This window comes from Littorina saxatilis, linkage group LG7, assembly GCF_037325665.1.
Source record: "Littorina saxatilis isolate snail1 linkage group LG7, US_GU_Lsax_2.0, whole genome shotgun sequence".
NCBI lineage: Eukaryota > Metazoa > Mollusca > Gastropoda > Littorinimorpha > Littorinidae > Littorina > Littorina saxatilis.
The window spans coordinates 31,302,706-31,327,633 of NC_090251.1; the positions used below are offsets into that span (position 1 = coordinate 31,302,706).

General features: G+C 46.9%; 1 protein-coding gene across 1 annotated transcript in view; it reads left to right on the forward strand.

The window, feature by feature from the left end:
* LOC138970177 (mucin-19-like) overlaps nt 1–24,928 on the forward strand; it is a 59,550-nt gene that overhangs the window by 34,296 nt on the left and 326 nt on the right. The window contains exons 14-16 of the mRNA XM_070342669.1: nt 612–4,847; nt 5,212–5,478; nt 6,007–23,593. Coding sequence (XP_070198770.1) covers nt 612–4,847; nt 5,212–5,478; nt 6,007–23,593 — 22,090 coding nt within the window. The remainder of the gene's footprint in view (nt 1–611; nt 4,848–5,211; nt 5,479–6,006; nt 23,594–24,928) is intronic.

A 24,928-nucleotide genomic window follows, 5' to 3' on the forward strand; every position in this document is an offset into this window, starting at 1 on the left:
TAGACACAAGAAGTGAGTCTTATTAGCAGAGATCTGTGTGTTGAGCGAGAGAGATTTATTCCTTTTCCTGATTATTTTAGAACTATTGGTTTAGGTAGGTAGTAAGACGCTGTCTGAGCTTCTTTTTAAATAATACATATACAGTTACTGCTGAATTTTTGACCCGATCGGCAGACCTTGACTACGAACAGCAACGACGCAGACACCTGCACACATGCATGCACGAACGCCTTTCGTTAGAATTTCTGCGACTGATTAGATTACTTCATTGTAACAGGTTTACTGTACTCTGATACCGTAGTTTTCTGTGACAAATAAGCGCACGTGCTTGTGCGCTCGGGATTACGGATGGATGGGCCCGGCCAGGAACACAACTCTAAAAAGGAAATAAAAGTTTGAGGATGAAAGTCGCTTGTTCATTTCAATGCTTGTTATTCTCTCAGGTGCCAGGAGAATGTTTTCGAATCACTCCCACTTACTCTATTACACATGTCGTAGTTGTATGCATTTAGAGCGCTTACTTCTCTTTGTTTATTAGATCTCTAAAACACAAATCTTTGAAGCAGCACGCTGTATTTAGTTTTAAACTCACACTTTTTATTTGTGTACAGGGTCGAACTGTGAGGTAAAATTGGATGACCCATGTGAGAGGTACAATCCCTGCAGAAATGGAGGCACGTGCTATCTCGACTCCAGCTCCGGAGAGCTCGCCTGTCGTTGTCCCGTGGGATTTTCTGGCACTCTGTGTGAGACACAAACATCAACGACCGCGCCCACAACGGAACCTTCAACTACAGAGTCCACAAAAGCATCGTCGACTTCAAGCCCAACGACACAAACTTCAGCAACCCAACCAACGACAACAACGTCTACAACAGTGTCATCAGCAACAGCGTCCACAACAGCATCGTCGACTTCAAGCCCACCGACACCAACTTCAGCTACCGAAACAACGACAACAACGTCTACAACAATGTCATCAGCAACAGCGTCCACAACAGCATCGTCGACTTCAAGCCCAACGACACAAACTCCAGCAACCGAACCAACGACAACAACGTCTACAACAGTGTCACCAGCAACAGAGTCCACAACAGCACGTACAAAAACGTCCATAGCTCCCACTGTAGCAGCATCGTCTGCTACTACCAGTTCTTCTACAGCAGAACCTGTCTCGACAGATCTAAAGAAAACAACAGTCTTGCCGAGCACTACGTTACAGCCGTGTGGGAATTACAACCCTTGCAAAAACGGCGCTACTTGCCTTCTAAGTGATATCACTGGAGAGATAGAATGCATGTGCCCTGAATTTTTTTCAGGAATTCTTTGCCAGTTTGCAGCGACGACAACAGAACCTGTTACAGTTGAAACTAAATCCTCAACCGAAAGACTTGATCCGTGTCTAGCGTTCAATCCGTGCAAGAACGGCTCTACTTGCTTCCTCAATAACGCCACCGGCAAGCTAGCGTGTCTATGTCCAGCAGGCTTTGTTGGAACTGCCTGTGAAACACCAGTGGAGACACAGTCTTCAACACAATCGACGACGGTAGCAGGGTCGCCATCAGCTACAACCACACCGAGACCAGCAGACATAGTGACGCAGGTCTTCGGCGATCCCTGCGCGCCAAATCCCTGTCAAAACGGAGGTTTCTGTGTGAATACGGGTGGCAAAGCCAAATGCTTCTGCCTCGGAGACTTCACTGGTGACTTTTGCGAGAGCAGCTTGTCTTCCGATCCTTGCGAACCAAACCCTTGCAAGAATCAAGCGACCTGCATCCCGGGAGAGGAAAGTAGAGCTCTGTGCAGCTGCCTTGAAGGGTTCTCTGGGCAGTTTTGCGAAGTGAAAGACCCAGAGCCAGATTTTGTTAACCCTTGTCTTCCCAATCCTTGCCAGAATGGAGGAAGGTGTGTACAGTTTGGGTCAACGCATGACTGCAACTGTCTTGCAGGTTTCTCAGGAGACCGATGCCAAACAAGGGAGGCTGAGCCTGACGAGTCGAACGCTTGCAGTCCTAACCCGTGTAAGAACGGAGGAACTTGCTCGTTAGACAACGCAGAAATCAAGTGCACCTGCCTGCAAGGAATATCGGGATCGCTGTGCCAAACTATTGACGCTCTGCCAGACGCTACGAACCCTTGTGGGACGAACCCGTGTCTGAACGGAGGGACATGCACCCCGCAGGGAAGGGAGGTTTCGTGTTCTTGTCCTCAAGGCTTTTCGGGATCTTTGTGTGAGGTCAAGAGTCCCTGCGAACCGAACCCTTGCCTGAACGGCGGAAGTTGTACGCTAAACGGTAGAGAGTTCTCTTGCTCTTGCGCACAAGGATTTACCGGTCCTCGCTGTGACGTGGCTGAACCTACTGAAGCCTTTGACCCCTGCGAGTTCAATCCGTGCTGGAATGAAGGGACGTGTGAAAATGTAGGGGACAGCTACCGATGTGTCTGTGTTGAGGGCTACACGGGTCCGCACTGCAAGGGATACTTACCGGACGAGGTCGACCCCTGCGAACCCAACAAGTGTGAAAACGGAGGCACCTGCACAGCTGAGGGCGAAGAGTTCTCGTGCCAGTGCAAAGAAGGGTACACCGGTGAACTGTGCAGGGTGCATGCGTACCTGTGCGACCCCAATCCCTGCTGGCACGAGGGCACTTGCATTGCTGACGGCGATGACTTCAGGTGTCTGTGTGTGGTTGGATACTCCGGGAAACGATGCACCGTTGCGGATGAGAAAAGGGCCGACCCTTGTGAACCCAACCCTTGCGGTACTGGTAGCACGTGCGTCCCGCAGAGCGGCGAAGAGTTCTTCTGTGTCTGCAGAGAGGGCTATACAGGCACACTGTGCACAAGCCTGACGACAGAAGCTCCGGAAACAACGCTTGAGGCGGATGCAACCACCGCAGCGGCACCGACGGCAGAAGAAACGACCGAAACAACCGTCGCGACTGAAAAAGAGCCAGAAACAACAGCTTCCATAGCACCTACTGAACCGTCAGTTACAACGTCTCCATCTACAACGCTTAAACCATGTGGAGATTACGACCCTTGTCAAAACGGAGCAACCTGTTACTTAGATGACACAACCGGGGAAGTAGCTTGCGTCTGTGCTGCAGGGTTTAGTGGAGTGTTGTGCAAAACACCAGTACCTACAGTGTCCTCTAAGCCCCCCTCCGAGTCTGCGACAACCGCGACTCCCACCACTGAACTGTCCACGGCAGAGTCGACCACTGACTCATCAAGCCCAACAGTGTCGCCTGTGACGGATGCTACCACCTCAACAGCACTAACGGAAGAGGAAACGTCTGGAACAACAGTCACCACTGAAAAAAAGCCAGAAACAACGGCTTCAATGGCTCCTACTGAACCGTCAGTGACAACGTCTCCATCTACAACGCTTAAACCATGTGGACGTTACGACCCTTGTCAAAACGGAGCAACCTGTTACATAGATGACACAACCAGGGAAATAGCTTGCATCTGTGCAGAAGGGTTCAGTGGAGTTTTGTGCAAAACAGTGTCCTCTATGTCTGCCTCTGAGTCTGCGACAACCGCGACTATCACCACTGAACTGTCAATTGAAGACTCGACCACGGAGTCATCAAGCCCAGCAGTGTCGCCCACAAAGGACACTTTCACCACTGAACTGTCAATTGAAGACTCGACCACGGAGTCATCAAGCCCAGCAGTGTCGCCCACAAAGGACACTTTCACCACTGAACTGTCAATTGAAGACTCGACCACGGAGTCATCAAGCCCAGCAGTGTCGCCCACAAAGGACACTTTCACCACTGAACTGTCAATTGAAGACTCGACCACGGAGTCATCAAGCCCAGCAGTGTCGCCCACAAAGGACACTTTCACCACTGAACTGTCAATTGAAGACTCGACCACGGAGTCATCAAGCCCAGCAGTGTCGCCCACAAAGGACACTTTCACCACAGAAACAGTAACAGTAAGCACGGTACCAGCATCACCTGCTACTGCTGCTTCTTCAGGAGAACCACTCACAACACAATCCGAGATGTCAGTGTCATCAAGTACCACATTACAGCCGTGTGGGACCTACAACCCTTGCAAAAACGGAGCCACTTGCTTCCTCAGCGATATCACTGGAGAGGTAGAATGCATGTGCCCCCAAGGCTTCTCGGGTGGTTTCTGCCAGGTTCTTGAAACGACAACAGAGCTTCCCACAGACGAAACTAAACCGCCCCCAACGATGAATACCACGACAAAACCTGACCCATGTTTTGCATACAATCCTTGCAAGAACGGAGCTACTTGCTTTCTGGACGATTCCAGGGGTGAGCTTGCGTGCATCTGTGCAACGGGGTTTTCTGGAAACGCCTGTGAAACGCCAATAGACCTCGAACCAGAAATCACCACACGGAATGACACAGTGTCAGAGCTCACCACAGAGGCGGATGCAGTGCGGAAGCTTACAACACAATCTGACACATCACCAGGAAGCACCACACGGACTGACGCAGTGTCAGAGCTCACCACAGAGGCGGATGCAGTGCTGGAACTTACAACACAGTCTGACACGTCACCAGGAATCACCACGCGGACTGACACGGTGTCAGAGCTCACCACAAAGACTGCCATCTTGCCAGAAGCCTCCACTAAGATTTTCTTTGAACCCATCAGCCCATGCGATCCAGACCCATGTGTGAACAATGGGCTGTGCGTAATACGCGGGAAAAGGTTCCAGTGCCTGTGCGATGAGGGTTACGACGGAACGCGCTGTGAGATCAACGTGGATGAGTGCAGTTCCAATCCCTGTCGCAACGGAGGTAGCTGTGTGGATGGAATCAACGATTATACCTGCCAGTGTCTACCCGCATTTTCAGGTACGGCAGGTTTTTTTTGCAGGGGAGGTTCAAGAAGAGGTCCGGGTAGAGGTTAGGATGAGTGTGGATGTTTTGTGTGTGTGTGTGTGTGTGTGTGTGTCTGTGTGTGTGTGTGTGTGTGTGTGTGTGTGTTTATCTGTTTGCTTGTGTGTGTGCATGTGTGTGTATGCATGTGTGTGTGTGTGTGTGTGTGTGTGTGTGTGTGTGTGTGTGTGTGTGTGTGTGTGTGTGTGAATATCTGTCTGCTTGTGTGCTGGCTGGTGAGTTTGCATGTATGATTTATTCCTTCACACCGCGCGCACACAGAACTATGTTTGCTTCCTTCATCAAGTTCCCACTTTACATTGCTCTCTTTGTTTTTCAGGAAAGATGTGTGAACTCGAAGCCGAGACAGCAGACGCCGTCTCAACCACACCAGAAACGATAGTAAGAACATTGCAGACCCTGGGCCCTATAAAAGCCACCACCGATGACGTCAAAACTACACCAGGTGACGTCACAACCAAACCGGTCGAAGACTCGTCAATGTCCACCGCTGAAGCTGTGTCTCCCGACCTTGACCCCTGCACAAGCATATCCTGTCAGAACGGAGGCACGTGCAGCTCTGTCAATGGAACAGAGTCGTGTCTTTGTGTGTCTGGCTTTTCGGGACCGATGTGCAGCGTTAGGGAAGCTGAGACCCCGAACTCATGCCAGCCCAATCCTTGCCAGAATGGCGGTGCATGCACGCCGGAAGGGAGGGAGGTTCGGTGCGCATGCTCAGAAGGATTTACCGGAGGTCTGTGCGGTTACGCGATCGAAGACGCCGAAAGGTCAACGACAGTGAGTGCGTCGACGCAGCTTACCCCAGAAGGTGACGTCACACTCTCTACGTCAGAAGGTGAAATTGTAACCTCTGCAAGCGGTGATGCAAAGACTTCCTGGAGTGACTTTACTCTGCCTGACGACCTTTCCTCAACTCTGCCTGTGACTGAAATTCCTTTCTCTAACGATACCACTCCTTTCGTTGACTCGACTCTAACTTCTGAGAATGCCACTGGTTCTACTCGGTTTCCTGTTATCTCTACAACACTAACCTCTGTCGTGACTAACCAAACTGTGGTTGATGATCTTTTCTCTTTCTCTGGTGATGCAACCTCTTTACCTATAAATATAACAGCTCCATCTTTCACTGAACTCACAGAAAAAACCGTGAAAACGTCCGAGGCACCTGCCTTGCTGGATGAAACAACGGCATCAGGAGAAACCACAGTCACCATAGAAATCACATCGAGTGGTGACTCTATCCCAGAAACAACTATATCTGACGAAACAGGTTTCACAACAACCGCAGATGTGACGATAGCAAGACAAACAACAGAGATAGTCGTAATAACATCTGGAGAAACACCTGAAACAACAAGTGGTGACGTTATCACAGAGACAACTGTGTCAGGTGACACTGAAGTAACAACTGCTACTGACATGACGACAGAAGGTATGGCTACAACAGAGATACCCGACATGACATCATCTGGAGAAACACCTGAAACAACAAGTGGTGACGTTATCACAGAGACAACTGTGTCAGGTGACACTGAAGTAACAACTGCTACTGACATGACGACAGAAGGTACTGCTACAACAGAGACAGTAGAAATAACATCATCTGGAGACACACCTCAAACAACAAGTCTTGACGTTATCACGGAAAAAACTGTGTCAGGTGACACTGAAGTACCAACTGCTACTGACATGACGACAGAAGGTATGGCTACAACAGAGACAGTAGAGATGACATCATCTGGAGACACACCCGAAACAACAAGCGGTGACGCTATCACAGAGACAACTGTGTCAGGTGACACTGAAGTACCTACTGCTACTGACATGACGACAGAAGGTATTGCTACAACAGAGACAGTAGAAATGACATCATCTGGAGACACTCCGGAAACAACAAGTGGTGACGTTATCACAGAGACAACTGTGTCAGGTGACACTAAAGTACCTACTGCTACTGACGTGACGACAGAAGGTATGGCTACAACAAAGACACCCGACAAGACATCATCTGTAGAGACACCTGAAACAACAAGTGGTGACGTTATCACAGAGACAACTGTGTCAGGTGACACTGAAGTACCAACTGATACAGACATGACGACAGAAGGTACTGCTACAACAGAGACAGTAAAAATGACATCATCCGGAGAGACACCTGAAACAACAAGTGGTGACGTTATTTCTGAGACAACCATGTCAGGTGATACTGAAGTACCAACTGCAACTTACATGATGACAGAAGTTAATGCTACAACCGAGACAGTAGAAATGACATCATCTGGAGCGACACAAGTACCAACTGATACAGACATGACGACAGAAGGTACTGCTAAAACAGAGACAGTAGAAATGACATCATCTGGAGACACTCCGGAAACAACAAGTGGTGACGTTATCACAGAGACAACTGTGTCAGGTGACACTGAAGTACCTACTGCTACAGACATGACGACAGAAGGTACTGCTAAAACAGAGACAGTAGAAATGACATCATCTGGAGACACTCCGGAAACAACAAGTGGTGACGTTATCACAAAGACAACTGTGTCAGGTGACACTGAAGTACCCACTGCCACTGACATTACAACAGACGGTACTGCAACAACAGAGACGGTAGAAATGACATCATCTGGAGACACTCCCGAAACAACAAGTGGTGACGTTATCACAGAGACAACTGTGTCAGGTGACACTGAAGTACCAACTGCTACTGAAATGACGACAGAAGGTATTGCTACAACACAGACAGTAGAAATGACATCATCTGGAGACACTCCCGAAACAAGTGGTGACGTTATCACAGAGACAACTGTGTCAGGTGACACTGAAGTACCAACTGCTACTAACACGACGACAGAAGGTACTGCTACAACAGAAACGGTAGAAATGACATCATCTGGAGACACTCCCGAAACAACAAGGGATGACGTTATCACAGAGACAACTGTGTCAGGTGACACTGAAGTACCCACTGCTACTGACATGACGACAGAAGGTATGGCTACAACAGAGATACCCGACATGACATCATCTGGAGAGACACCTGAAACAACAAGTGCTGACGTTATCACAGAGACAACTGTGTCAGTTGACACTGATGTACCAACTGCTAATGACATGACGACAGAAGGTACTGCCACAACAGAAACAGTAGAAATGACATCATCCGGAGAGACACCTGGAACAACAAGTGATGACGTTATCACAGAGACAACTGTGTCAGGTGACACTGAAGTACCAACTGCCACTGACATTACAACAGACGGTACTGCAATAACAGAGACAGTAGAAGTGACACCATCTGGAGACACTTCCGAAACGACAAGTGGTGACGTTATGACAGAGACAACTGTGTCAGGTGACACTGAAGTACCAACTGCCACTGACATTACAACAGACGGTACTGCAACAACAGAGACGGTAGAAATGACATCATCTGGAGACACTCCCGAAACAACAAGCGCTGACGTTATCACAGAGACAACCATGTCAGGTGACACTGAAGTACCCACTGCTACTGACATGACGACAGAAGGTATGGCTACAACAGAGATACCCGACATGACATCATCTGGAGACACACCTGCTGACATGACGACAGAAGGTACTGCCACAACAGAAACAGTAGAAATGACATCATCCGGAGAGACACCTGGAACAACAAGTGATGACGTTATCACAGAGACAACAGTGTCAGGTGACACTGAAGTACCAACTGCTACTAACATGACGACAGAAGGTACTGCTACAACAGAGACGGTAGAAATGACATCATCTGGAGACACTCCCGAAACAACAAGGGATGACGTTATCACAGAGACAACTGTGCCAGGTGACACTGAAGTACCAATTGCCACTGACATTACAACAGACGGTACTGCAACAACAGAGACGGTAGAAATGACATCATCTGGAGACACTCCCGAAACAACAAGCGCTGACGTTATCACAGAGACAACTGTGTCAGGTGACACTGAAGTACCCACTGCTACTGACATGACGACAGAAGGTATGGCTACAACAGAGATACCCGACATGACATCATCTGGAGAGACACCTGAAACAACAAGTGGTGACGTTATCACAGAGACAACTGTGTCAGGTGACACTGATGTACCAACTGCTACTGACATGACGACAGAAGGTACTGCTACAACAGAAACAGTAGAAATGACATCATCCGGAGAGACACCTGGAACAACAAGTGATGACGTTATCACAGAGACAACTGTGTCAGGTGACACTGAAGTACCAACTGCTACTGACATGACGACAGAAGGTATGGCTACAACAGAGATACCCGACATGACATCATCTGGAGAGACACCTGAAACAACAAGTGGTGACGTTATCACAGAGACAACTGTGTCAGGTGACACTGATGTACCAACTGCTACTGACATGACGACAGATGGTACTGCCACAACAGAAACAGGAGAAATGACATCATCCGGAGAGACACCTGAAACAACAAGTGATGACGTTATCACAGAGATAACTGTGTCAGGTGACACTGAAGTACCAACTGCCACTGACATTACAACAGACGGTACTGCAACAACAGAGACGGTAGAAATGACATCATCTGGAGACACTCCCGAAACAACAAGCGATGACGTTATCACAGAGACAACTGTGTCAGGTGACACTGAAGTACCCACTGCTACTGACATGACGACAGAAGGTATGGCTACAACAGAGACGGTAGAAATGACATCATCTGGAGACACTCCCAAAACAACAAGCGCTGACGTTATCACAGAGACAACTGTGTCAGGTGACACTGAAGTACCCACTGCTACTGACATGACGACAGAAGGTATGGCTACAACAGAGATACCCGACATGACATCATCTGGAGAGACACCTGAAACAACAAGTGGTGACGTTATCACAGAGACAACTGTGTCAGGTGACACTGATGTACCAACTGCTACTGACATGACGACAGAAGGTACTGCTACAACAGAAACAGTAGAAATGACATCATCCGGAGAGACACCTGGAACAACAAGTGATGACGTTATCACAGAGACAACTGTGTCAGGTGACACTGAAGTACCCACTGCTACTGACATGACGACAGAAGGTATGGCTACAACAGAGATACCCGACATGACATCATCTGGAGAGACACTTGAAACAACAAGTGGTGACGTTATCACAGAGACAACTGTGTCAGGTGACACTGATGTACCAACTGCTACTGACATGACGACAGATGGTACTGCCACAACAGAAACAGGAGAAATGACATCATCCGGAGAGACACCTGAAACAACAAGTGATGACGTTATCACAGAGATAACTGTGTCAGGTGACACTGAAGTACCAACTACCACTGACATTACAACAGACGGTACTGCAACAACAGAGACGGTAGAAATGACATCATCTGGAGACACTCCCGAAACAACAAGCGATGACGTTATCACAGAGACAACTGTGTCAGGTGACACTGAAGTACCTACTGATACTGACATGACGACGGAAGGTACTGCAATAACAGAGACAGTAGAAGCGACACCATCTGGAGACACGTCCGAAACAACAAGTGGTGACGTTATGACAGAGACAACTGTGTCAGGTGACACTGAAGTACCAATTGCCACTGACATTATAACAGACGGTACTGCAACAACAGAGACGGTAGAAATGACATCATCTGGAGACACTCCCAAAACAACAAGCGCTGACGTTATCACAGAGACAACTGTGTCAGGTGACACTGAAGTACCCACTGCTACTGACATGACGACAGAAGGTATGGCTACAACAGAGATACCCGACATGACATCATCTGGAGAGACACCTGAAACAACAAGTGGTGACGTTATCACAGAGACAACTGTGTCAGGTGACACTGATGTACCAACTGCTACTGACATGACGACAGAAGGTACTGCTACAACAGAAACAGTAGAAATGACATCATCCGGAGAGACACCTGGAACAACAAGTGATGACGTTATCACAGAGACAACTGTGTCAGGTGACACTGAAGTACCCACTGCTACTGACATGACGACAGAAGGTATGGCTACAACAGAGATACCCGACATGACATCATCTGGAGAGACACCTGAAACAACAAGTGGTGACGTTATCACAGAGACAACTGTGTCAGGTGACACTGATGTACCAACTGCTACTGACATGACGACAGATGGTACTGCCACAACAGAAACAGGAGAAATGACATCATCCGGAGAGACACCTGAAACAACAAGTGATGACGTTATCACAGAGACAACTGTGTCAGGTGACACTGAAGTACCAACTGCCACTGACATTACAACAGACGGTACTGCAACAACAGAGACGGTAGAAATGACATCATCTGGAGACACTCCCGAAACAACAAGCGATGACGTTATCACAGAGACAACTGTGTCAGGTGACACTGAAGTACCTACTGATACTGACATGACGACGGAAGGTACTGCAATAACAGAGACAGTAGAAGTGACACCATCTGGAGACACTTCCGAAACAACAAGTGGTGACGTTATGACAGAGACAACTGTGTCAGGTGACACTGAAGTACCAATTGCCACTGACATTATAACAGACGGTACTGCAACAACAGAGACGGTAGAAATGACATCATCTGGAGACACTCCCGAAACAACAAGCGCTGACGTTATCACAGAGACAACTGTGTCAGGTGACACTGAAGTACCTACTGATACTGACATGACGACGGAAGGTACTGCAATAACAGAGACAGTAGAAGTGACACCATCTGGAGACACTTCCGAAACAACAAGTGGTGACGTTATGACAGAGACAACTGTGTCAGGTGACACTGAAGTACCAATTGCCACTGACATTACAACAGACGGTACTGCAACAACAGAGACGGTAGAAATGACATCATCTGGAGACACTCCCAAAACAACAAGCGCTGACGTTATCACAGAGACAACTGTGTCAGGTGACACTGAAGTACCCACTGCTACTGACATGACGACAGAAGGTATGGCTACAACAGAGATACCCGACATGACATCATCTGGAGAGACACCTGAAACAACAAGTGGTGACGTTATCACAGAGACAACTGTGTCAGGTGACACTGATGTACCAACTGCTACTGACATGACGACAGATGGTACTGCCACAACAGAAACAGGAGAAATGACATCATCCGGAGAGACACCTGAAACAACAAGTGATGACGTTATCACAGAGATAACTGTGTCAGGTGACACTGAAGTACCAACTGCCACTGACATTACAACAGACAGTACTGCAACAACAGAGACGGTAGAAATGACATCATCTGGAGACACTCCCGAAACAACAAGCGATGACGTTATCACAGAGACAACTGTGTCAGGTGACACTGAAGTACCTACTGATACTGACATGACGACGGAAGGTACTGCAATAACAGAGACAGTAGAAGTGACACCATCTGGAGACACTTCCGAAACAACAAGTGGTGACGTTATGACAGAGACAACTGTGTCAGGTGACACTGAAGTACCAATTGCCACTGACATTATAACAGACGGTACTGCAACAACAGAGACGGTAGAATTGACATCATCTGGAAACACTCCCGAAACAACAAGCGATGACGTTATCACAGAGACAACTGTGTCAGGTGACACTGAAGTACCTACTGATACTGAAATGACGACGGAAGGTACTGCAATAACAGAGACAGTAGAAGTGACACCATCTGGAGACACTTCCGAAACAACAAGTGGTGACGTTATGACAGAGACAACTGTGTCAGGTGACACTGAAGTACCAATTGCCACTGACATTACAACAGACGGTACTGCAACAACAGAGACGGTAGAAATGACATCATCTGGAGACACTCCCGAAACAACAAGCGCTGACGTTATCACAGAGACAACTGTGTCAGGTGACACTGAAGTACCCACTGCCACTGACATGACGACAGAAGGTATGGCTACAACAGAGATACCCGACATGACATCATCTGGAGAGACACCTGAAACAACAAGTGGTGACGTTATCACAGAGACAACTGTGTCAGGTGACACTGATGTACCAACTGCTACTGACATGACGACAGAAGGTACTGCTACAACAGAAACAGTAGAAATGACATCATCCGGAGAGACACCTGGAACAACAAGTGATGACGTTATCACAGAGACAACTGTGTCAGGTGACACTGAAGTACCAACTGCTACTGACATGACGACAGAAGGTATGGCTACAACAGAGATACCCGACATGACATCATCTGGAGAGACACCTGAAACAACAAGTGGTGACGTTATCACAGAGACAACTGTGTCAGGTGACACTGATGTACCAACTGCTACTGACATGACGACAGATGGTACTGCCACAACAGAAACAGGAGAAATGACATCATCCGGAGAGACACCTGAAACAACAAGTGATGACGTTATCACAGAGACAACTGTGTCAGGTGACACTGAAGTACCAACTGCCACTGACATTACAACAGACGGTACTGCAACAACAGAGACGGTAGAAATGACATCATCTGGAGACACTCCCGAAACAACAAGCGCTGACGTTATCACAGAGACAACAGTGTCAGGTGACACTGAAGTACCAACTGCTACTAACATGACGACAGAAGGTACTGCTACAACAGAGACGGTAGAAATGACATCATCTGGAGACACTCCCGAAACAACAAGGGATGACGTTATCACAGAGACAACTGTGCCAGGTGACACTGAAGTACCTACTGATACTGACATTATAACAGACGGTACTGCAACAACAGAGACGGTAGAAATGACATCATCTGGAGACACTCCCAAAACAACAAGCGCTGACGTTATCACAGAGACAACTGTGTCAGGTGACACTGAAGTACCCACTGCTACTGACATGACGACAGAAGGTATGGCTACAACAGAGATACCCGACATGACATCATCTGGAGAGACACCTGAAACAACAAGTGGTGACGTTATCACAGAGACAACTGTGTCAGGTGACACTGATGTACCAACTGCTACTGACATGACGACAGAAGGTACTGCTACAACAGAAACAGTAGAAATGACATCATCCGGAGAGACACCTGGAACAACAAGTGATGACGTTATCACAGAGACAACTGTGTCAGGTGACACTGAAGTACCCACTGCTACTGACATGACGACAGAAGGTATGGCTACAACAGAGATACCCGACATGACATCATCTGGAGAGACACCTGAAACAACAAGTGGTGACGTTATCACAGAGACAACTGTGTCAGGTGACACTGATGTACCAACTGCTACTGACATGACGACAGATGGTACTGCCACAACAGAAACAGGAGAAATGACATCATCCGGAGAGACACCTGAAACAAGTAGTGATGACGTTATCACAGAGATAACTGTGTCAGGTGACACTGAAGTACCAACTACCACTGACATTACAACAGACGGTACTGCAACAACAGAGACGGTAGAAATGACATCATCTGGAGACACTCCCGAAACAACAAGCGATGACGTTATCACAGAGACAACTGTGTCCGGTCACACTGAAGTACCTACTGATACTGACATGACGACGGAAGGTACTGCAATAACAGAGACAGTAGAAGCGACACCATCTGGAGACACGTCCGAAACAACAAGTGGTGACGTTATGACAGAGACAACTGTGTCAGGTGACACTGAAGTACCAATTGCCACTGACATTATAACAGACGGTACTGCAACAACAGAGACGGTAGAAATGATATCATCTGGAGACACTCCCGAAACAACAAGCGCTGACGTTATCACAGAGACAACTGTGTCAGGTGACACTGAAGTACCCACTGCTACTGACATGACGACAGAAGGTATGGCTACAACAGAGATACCCGACATGACATCATCTGGAGAGACACCTGAAACAACAAGTGGTGACGTTATCACAGAGACAACTGTGTCAGGTGACACTGAAGTACCAACTGCCACTGACATTACAACAGACGGTACTGCAACAACAGAGACGGTAGAATTGACATCATCTGGAAACACTCCCGAAACAACAAGCGATGACGTTATCACAGAGACAACTGTGTCAGGTGACACTGAAGTACCTACTGATACTGAAATGACGACGGAAGGTACTGCAATAACAGAGACAGTAGAAGTGACACCATCTGGAGACACTTCCGAAACAACAAGTGGTGACGTTATGACAGAGACAACTGTGTCAGGTGACACTGAAGTACCAATTGCCACTGACATTATAACAGACGGTACTGCAACAACAGAGACGGTAGAAATGACATCATCTGGAGACACTCCCGAAACAACAAGCGCTGACGTTATCACAGAGACAACTGTGTCAGGTGACACTGAAGTACCCACTGCCACTGACATGACGACAGAAGGTATGGCTACAACAGAGATACCCGACATGACATCATCTGGAGAGACACCTGAAACAACAAGTGGTGACGTTATCACAGAGACAACTGTGTCAGGTGACACTGATGTACCAACTGCTACTGACATGACGACAGAAGGTACTGCTACAACAGAAACAGTAGAAATGACATCATCCGGAGAGACACCTGGAACAACAAGTGATGACGTTATCACAGAGACAACTGTGTCAGGTGACACTGAAGTACCAACTGCTACTGACATGACGACAGAAGGTATGGCTACAACAGAGATACCCGACATGACATCATCTGGAGAGACACCTGAAACAACAAGTGGTGACGTTATCACAGAGACAACTGTGTCAGGTGACACTGATGTACCAACTGCTACTGACATGACGACAGATGGTACTGCCACAACAGAAACAGGAGAAATGACATCATCCGGAGAGACACCTGAAACAACAAGTGATGACGTTATCACAGAGACAACTGTGTCAGGTGACACTGAAGTACCCACTGCTACTGACATGACGACAGAAGGTATGGCTACAACAGAGATACCCGACATGACATCATCTGGAGAAACACCTGAAACAACAAGTGGTGACGTTATCACAGAGACAACTGTGTCAGGTGACACTGAAGTACCCACTGCTACTGACATGACGACAGAAGGTATGGCTACAACAGAGATACCCGACATGACATCATCTGGAGAAACACCTGAAACAACAAGTGGTGACGTTATCACAGAGACAACTGTGTCAGGTGACACTGAAGTACCCACTGCTACTGGCATGACGACAGAAGGTATGGCTACAACAGAGATACCCGACATGACATCATCTGGAGAGACACCTGAAACAACAAGTGGTGACGTTATCACAGAGACAACTGTGTCAGGTGACACTGATGTACCAACTGCTACCGACATGACGACAGAAGGTACTGCTACAACAGAAACAGTAGAAATGACATCATCCGGAGAGACACCTGGAACAACAAGTGATGACGTTATCACAGAGACAACTGTGTCAGGTGACACTGAAGTACCCACTGCTACTGACATGACGACAGAAGGTATGGCTACAACAGAGATACCCGACATGACATCATCTGGAGAAACACCTGAAACAACAAGTGGTGACGTTATCACAGAGACAACTGTGTCAGGTGACACTGAAGTACCCACTGCTACTGACATGACGACAGAAGGTATGGCTACAACAGAGATACCCGACATGACATCATCTGGAGAGACACCTGAAACAACAAGTGGTGACGTTATCACAGAGACAACTGTGTCAGGTGACACTGAAGTACCAACTGCCACTGACATTACAACAGACGGTACTGCAACAACAGAGACGTTAGAAATGACATCATCTGGAGACACTTCCAAAACAACAAGCGATGACGTTATCACAGAAACAACTGTAGAGACAGTAGAAGTGACACCATCTAGAGACACTTCCGAAACAACAAGTGGTGACGTTATGACAGAGACAACTGTGTCAGGTGACACTGAAGTATCAACTGCCACTGACATTAAAACAGACGGTACTGCAACAACAGAGACCGTAGAAATGACATCATCTGGATACACTCCCGAAACAACAAGCGCTGACGTTATCACAGAGACAACTTTGTCAGGCGACACTGAAGTACCCACTGCTACTGACATGACGACAGAAGGTATGGCTACAACAGAGATACCCGACATGACATCATCTGGAGAGACACCTGAAACAAGTGGTGACGTTATCAGAGAGACAACTGTGTCAGGTGACACTGAAGTACCAACTGCTACTGACATGACGACAGAAGATACTGCTACAACAGAGACGTTAGAAATGACATCATCTGGAGACACTTCCGAAACAACAAGTGGTGACGTTATGACAGAGACAACTATGTCAGGTGACACTGAAGTACTAACTACTACTGACATGACAACAGACGGTACTGCAACAACAGAGACGGTAGAAATGACATCATCTGGAGACACTTCCGAAACAACAAGTGGTGACGTTATGACAGAGACAACTATGTCAGGTGACACTGAAGTACCAATTGCTACTGAACAGACGACAGAAGGTTTTGCTACAACACAAACAGTAGAAATGACATCATCTGGAGAGACACCTGAAACAACAAGTGGTGACGTTATCACAGAGACAACTGTGTCAGGTGACACTGAAGTACTAACTACTACTGACATGACGACAGAAGGTATGGCTACAACACAGACAACCGACACGACATCATCTGGAGAGACACCGGAAACAACTAGTGGTGACGTTATCACAGAGACAACTGTGTCAGGTGACACTGAAGTACCTACTGATACTGACATGACGACGGAAGGTACTGCAATAACAGAGACAGTAGAAGTGACACCATCTGGAGACACTTCCGAAACAACAAGTGGTGACGTTATCACAGAGACAACTGTGTCAGGTGACACTGAAGTACTAACTACTACTGACATGACAACAGAAGGTATGGCTACAACACAGACAACCGACATGACATCATCTGGAGAGACACCTGAAACAACAAGTGGTGACGTTATGACAGAGACAACTGTGTCAGGTGACACTGAAGTACCAACTGCTACTGACTTGACGACAGAAGGTACTGCTACAACAGAGACAACCGACATGACATCATCTGGAGAGACACCTAAAGCAACAAGTGGTGACGTTATAACAGAGACAACCATGTCAGGTGATACTGAAGTACCAACTGCTACTGACATGACGACAGAAGGTACTGCTACAACAGAGACAGTAGAAATGACATTATCTGGAGAAACACCTGAAACAATTGATGACGTTATCACAGAGACAACTGTGTCAGGTGACACTGAAGTACCTACTGCCACTGACATTACAACAGACGGTACTGCAACAACAGAGACGGTAGAAATGACATCATCTGGAGACACTTCCGAAACAACAAGTGGTGACGTTATCACAGAGACATTTGTGTCAGGTCCCACTAAAGTACCAACCGCTACTGACATGACAACAGACGGTACTGCAACAACAGAGACGGTAGAAATGACATCATCTGGAGACACTTCCGAAACAACAAGTGGTGACGTTATCACAGAGACCCCTGTGTCAGATGACACTGAAGTACCAATTGCCACTGAACAGACGACAGAAGGTTTTGCTACAACACAAACAGTAGAAATTACATCATCTGGAGAGACACCTGAAACAACAAGTGGTGACGTTATCACAGAGACAACTGTGTCAGGTGACACTGAAGTACCAACTGCTACTGACATGACGACAGAAGGTATGGCTACAACACAGACAGTAGAAATGACATCATCTGGAGAGACACCTAAAACAACAAGTGATGACGTTATCACAGAGACAACCATGTCAGGGGATACTGAAGTACCAAGTGCCACTGACATTAAAACAGACGGTACTGCAACAACATCATCCGGAGACACTCCGGAAACAAGTGGTGACGTTATCACAGAGACAACTGTGTCAGATGACACTGAAGTACCAACCGCCACAGACATTACAACAGACGGTACTGCATCAACAGAGACAGTAGAAATGACATCATCTGGAGACACTTCCGAAACAACAAGTGGTGACGTTATCACAGAGACAACTGTGTCAGATGACACTGAAGTACCAACCGCCACAGACATTACAACAGACGGTACTGCATCAACAGAGACAGTAGAACTGACATCATCTGGAGACACTCCCGAAACAACAAGTGGTGACGTTATCACAGAGACAACTGTGTCAGGTGACACTGAAGTACCAACTGCTACTGAAATGACGACAGACGGTATTGCTACAACAGAAACAATAGAAATGACATCATCTGGAGTGACGTCACCTAAAGAGACACCTGAAACAACAAGTGGTGACGTTATCACAGAGACAACTGTGTCAGGTGACACTGAAGTACCTACTGCTACTGACGTGACGACAGAAGGTATAGCTACAACACAGACACCCGACATGACATCATCTGGAGAGACATCTGAAACAACAAGTGGTGACGTTATTACAGAGACAACCATGTCAGGTGACACTGAAGTACCAACTGCAACTTACAAGACGACAGAAGTTACTGCTACAACAGAGACAGTAGAAATGACATCATCTGGAGAGACACCTGAAACAACTAGTGGTGACGTTATCACAGAGACAACTGTGTCAGGTGACACTGAAGTACCAACTGCTACTGACATGACGACAAAAGGTAGTGCTGCAACAGAAACAGTAGAAATAACACCATCTGGAGACACTTCCGAAATAACAAGTGGTGACGTTATCACAGAGACAACTGTGTCAGGTGACACTGAAGTACCCACTGCTACTGACATGACGACAGAAGGTATGGCTACAACAGAGACACCCGACAAGACATCATCTGTAGAGACACCTGAAACAACAAGTGGTGACGTTATCACAGAGACAACTGTGTCAGGTGACACTGAAGTACCAACTGCTACTGACATGACGACAGAAGGTACTGCTACAACAGAAACAGTAGAAATGACATCATCTGGAGAGTCACCTGAAACAACAAGTGGTGACGTTATCACAGAGACAACTGTGTCAGGTGACACTGACGTACCAACTGCTACTGACATGACGACAGATAATATGGCTACAACAGAGACACCCGACATGACATCATCTGGAGAGACACCTGAAGTAACAATTCTTGACGTTATGACAGAGACAACTGTGTCAGGTGACACTGAAGTACCAACTGCTACTGACATGACGACAGACAGTATGGCTACAACAGAGACACCGGACATGACATTATCTGGAGAGACATCTGAAACAACAAGTGGTGACTTTATCACAGAGACAACTGTGTGGGATGCCTCCGAAGTACCAACTGCTACTGACATGACGACAGAAGGTATGTCTACAACAGAGACACCCGACATGACATCATCTGGAGAGTCATCTGAAACAACAATTGGTGACGTTATCACGGAGACAATTGTGTCAGGTGACACTGAAGTACCCGCTGCTACTGACATGACGACAGAAGGTATGGCTACAACAGATACACCCGACATGACATCATCTGGAGAGACACCTGAAACAACAAGTGGTGACGTTATCACAGAGACAACTGTGTCAGGTGACACTGAAGTACCAACTGCTACTGACATGACGACAGAAGGTACTGCTAAAACAGAGACAGTAGAAATGATATCATCCGGAGACACTCCGGAAACAACAAGTGGTGACGTTATCACAGAGACAACGGTGTCAGGTGACACTGAAGTACCACCTGCAAATTACATGACGACAGAAGGTACTGCTACAACAGAGACAGTAGAAATGACATCATCTGGAGACACTCAAGAAACAACAAGTGGTGACCTTATCACAGAGACAACTGTGTCAGGTGACACTGAAATACCAACTGCCACTGACATGACGACAGACAGTATGGCTACAACAGAGACACCGGACATGACATCGTCTGGAGAGACACCTGAAACAACAGGTGGTGACGTTATCACAGAGACAACTGTGTTGGGTGACACTGAAGTACCAACCGATACAGACATGACAACAGACGGTACTGCAACAACAGAGACAGTAGAAATGACATCATCTGGAGACACTCCCGAAACAACAAGTGGTGACGTTATCACAGAGACAACTGTGTTGGGTGACACTGAAGTACCAACCGATACAGACATGACAACAGACGGTACTGCAACAACAGAGACAGTAGAAATGACATCATCTGGAGACACTCCCGAAACAACAAGTGGTGACGTTATCACAGAGACAACTGTGTCAGGTGACACTGAAGTACCAACTGCTACTGACATGACGACAGAAGATATGGCTACAACAGAGACACCCGACATGACATCATCTGGAGAAACACCTGAAACAACAAGTGATGACGTTATCACAGAGACAACTGTGTCAGGTGACGCTGAAGTACCAACTGCTACTGACATGACGACAGAAGATATGGCTACAACAGAGACACCCGACATGACATCATCTGGAGAGACACCTGAAACAACAAGTGGTGACGTTATCACAGAGACAACTGTGTCAGGTGACACTGAAGTACCAACTGCTACTGACATGACGACAGACGGTACTGCAACAACAGAAACAGTAGAAATGACATCATCTGGAGAAACACCTGAAACAAGTGATGACGTTATCACAGAGACAACTGTGTCAGGTGACACTGAAGTACCAACTGCTACTGACATGACAACAGACGGTACTGCAACAACAGAGACACTAGAAATGACATCATCTGGAGAGACAACTGAAGTAACAATTCTTGACGTTATGACAGAGACAACTGTGTCAGGTGACACTGAAGTACCAACTGCTACTGACATGACGACAGACGGTACTGCAACAACAGAGACAGTAGAAATGACATCATCTGGAGACACTTCCGAAACAACAAGTGGTGACGTTATCACAGAGACAACTCTGTCAGGTGACACTGAAGTACCAATTGCTACTGAACAGACGACAGAAGGTTTTGCTACAACACAAACAGTAGAAATTACATCATCTGGAGAGACACCTGAAACAACAAGTGGTGACGTTATCACAGAGACAACTGTGTCAGGTGACACTGAAGTACTAACTACTATTGACATGACGACAGAAGGTATGGCTACAACACAAACAACCGACACGACATCATCTGGAGAGACACCGGAAACAACAAGTGGTGACGTTATCACAGAGACAACAGTGTCAGGTGACACTGAAGTACCAACTGCTACTGACATGACAACAGAAGTGACAGTTACGACAGAGACTGTCGAAATGACATCTGGGGAGACACCTGTAACAACAAGTGGTGACGTAATGACAGAAACAACTGTTTTAGTTGACACTGACATATCAGCAGTAACAACAGAGACATTCGAAACGACATCATCGGGAGACAACGTGAGCACGTCCAGTGGTGAATTCGCTCGGGAAACAGCGTCGTCTGGTGACTATGACGCTACCGATTCACCGGTCACAATCTTTGGAGAAAGCGACACAACCCTGGAATTTACTGATCCATCACCTTCTTCTGGTGACGGCGACACGACATTGCTTGTGACGGCGGAATCTGCCATTTCCTCCGTGAAACCCTCAATTACTGACACGTCCTCGGAGCAAGAAGCTCTACCCGGTGGAACAGACCCAACACTAGAACCTGCTCCGTTTTCTGGCGATTCGATTTCCACTGAGCAAGTTCCAGATAGTGACGCCACTTCAGAACCCTCGACCTTTTCTGTTGATGCTGACACGTCTGTAGAACCTTCTATGCTTCCAAGTGAGAGTCAGACTACTGAGAAGGTGCGTGACCCCTCCTCAATTTCTGGTGATGCTCCAGTTACGTATGAGGTAACCCAGTCTTCAGCAGTGACTAACGATACTCGCACGCCTGTGACGGTGAGTGAGTTATCAACGTTTTCTGGTGATACTGCTGATACCACTGTAACACTAATAACACTTTCTGGTGATACAGACACAACCTTGGAACCCAGAACATTTTCTGGTGATACTGATGATGCCACTGTAACACAAACAAGAATTTCTGGTGTTACAGACACTACTTTAGAACCCTCAACGTTTTCTGGTGATATCGACACATCGTCGACAGTGACTGGAGTTTACGTCGTCACCACTTCTGGTGATGACGAACTGGTGACTTCAGGTGAAACAGAATCACCCGTGACAACTGAATTCATGACACTGTCCACGAGTGGGCAAAGTTCATCCGGTGATTTTTTACCGCAAACGACGGAAGTGGTAGCACGGTACACTTCTGCGGTGAGTGGTGTCCCTGTAACGAGTGACAGTGCAACAACCGGTGAAACTTCTGCAAGTGATAAAGCGCCTGTGATAACTTCTTCCCCCTCCCTACTGCCTGCAACTTCTGACGTCACTACTAGCAGTGTTTCACTTACTGACGACACTTTGAACGACACCTCGTCTGTTGTTGCTGACGTCACTTCCGGTGATGTGACTCTTACGCCAGATGTTAGTGACGTCACTTCGGGTGAGGACGCTGTGATTTCTGACACTTACACAACAGAAATATTGACGTCACCGTCTCTTGAGACTGAGACGGGCTCGGGTGAAGCAACGTCAGATTCTGATTTTTCAACGCCAGAAAAGGCGACTTTCGTATCAGAATCTGTAACTGCAACTTCTCCCACGGATTTCGTAGACATGATCTCGGATTCTACGGCCAGTGGCGATGTACAGCCAAGCACAGGCGAGCTGTCTTCGGCTCAACCCTCTCAGACTCAGAGCACAGGGTCCACTTCGTCAGAAAGGTACAACTTCACAAGCATTCCAACTGTACACACATCATATTCATCCATACAAGAAATCCCCGAATCATCTTCTGGGGAGGATTTCGTGACAGATTCACCACGCACTGACATCACATACACCGAAACTACGTCGACTGATGACGTAAGTCGGTCCATGACGTCATCAGGGGAAGATGAGTTGACGTCATCCGGGATGGTGATCGAGACCTCTTCAGTTACAGAGCTGACGTCATCTTCTTATCAGTCTACAATAGTGACTCGTGCAGGTGAGAATGTTTACTGAATAATGAGTACGTGCGTGTGTGCGTGCGTGCATGCGTGCGTTAGCGCAGCAGCAAAAAGATGAAAGGTTGAAAGTTGGGAGGTGCGTGCGTGCGCGCGCGTGTGCGTGCGTGCGTGTGTGTGTGTGTGTGTGTGTGTGTGTGTGTGTGTGTGTGTGTGTGTGTGTGTGTGTGTGTGTGTGTGTGTGACCTGTTGTTAGAACATTCGTATTACACTGAAATAAATGTGAGAAAGAGGGAGAGAGCGAGTGAGAGAGAGCGAGTGAGAGAGAGCGAATGAGAGAGAGCGAATGAGAGAGAGCGAATGAGAGAGAGAGAGAGAGAGAGAGAGAGAGAGAGAGAGAGAGAGAGAGAGAGCATATTGTATGCTTGGTTAGATGAAAATTAATGCTACCTATGATGATTTTAATGTTGATTTTGTAGATTTGCAGATGCTTATAATCCAGTAGATAAGTACATGTAAATAAACTGCCTGATGCGTTTGCTCGAAACGATGTATACTATATGTGTTTTGCACGTTTTGCATGGTCCTTTTTCTTGAAAATTGTTGCATGATTTTTGCTTTTACCGAAGTTGTGCTTCTGAATTTGTTCCAGCCCGAATTAAACAATGTTTTACGCAGCATGACATGTCGTTTTGTCTCGGCTATCTTACCTTTTCTCTGTTACTTTTTTGTTTAGTTTAAGACTAGTTGTTGGTGTGTGCTTTTTCCTCTCATTTCCGCTTTGTCGCATTTATATATATTGTCTGTATATCTCTTTTTCGATATTTTGTTTTATCTTTGTTTATTAATGCTGTTTGAAAATTGTCTGTAGTCACGATTTACTTCAGGTGCATGTAAGTACATTTTAGCAGTAGTAGTACTGTACTAGTAATTGATGTAGACTACGGACGTGGTAGTGGTAGTAGTAGAAGTAGTAGTAGTACATATAGTGGTGGTAGTAGTAGTAATAGTAGTAGTAATAGTAGTAGTAGTAGAAATACTAGTATTGCTTTAATTAGTAAAACAATATCTGCAATCGCGCTCGTTTTGGATTACCTATTGGTAACGAAC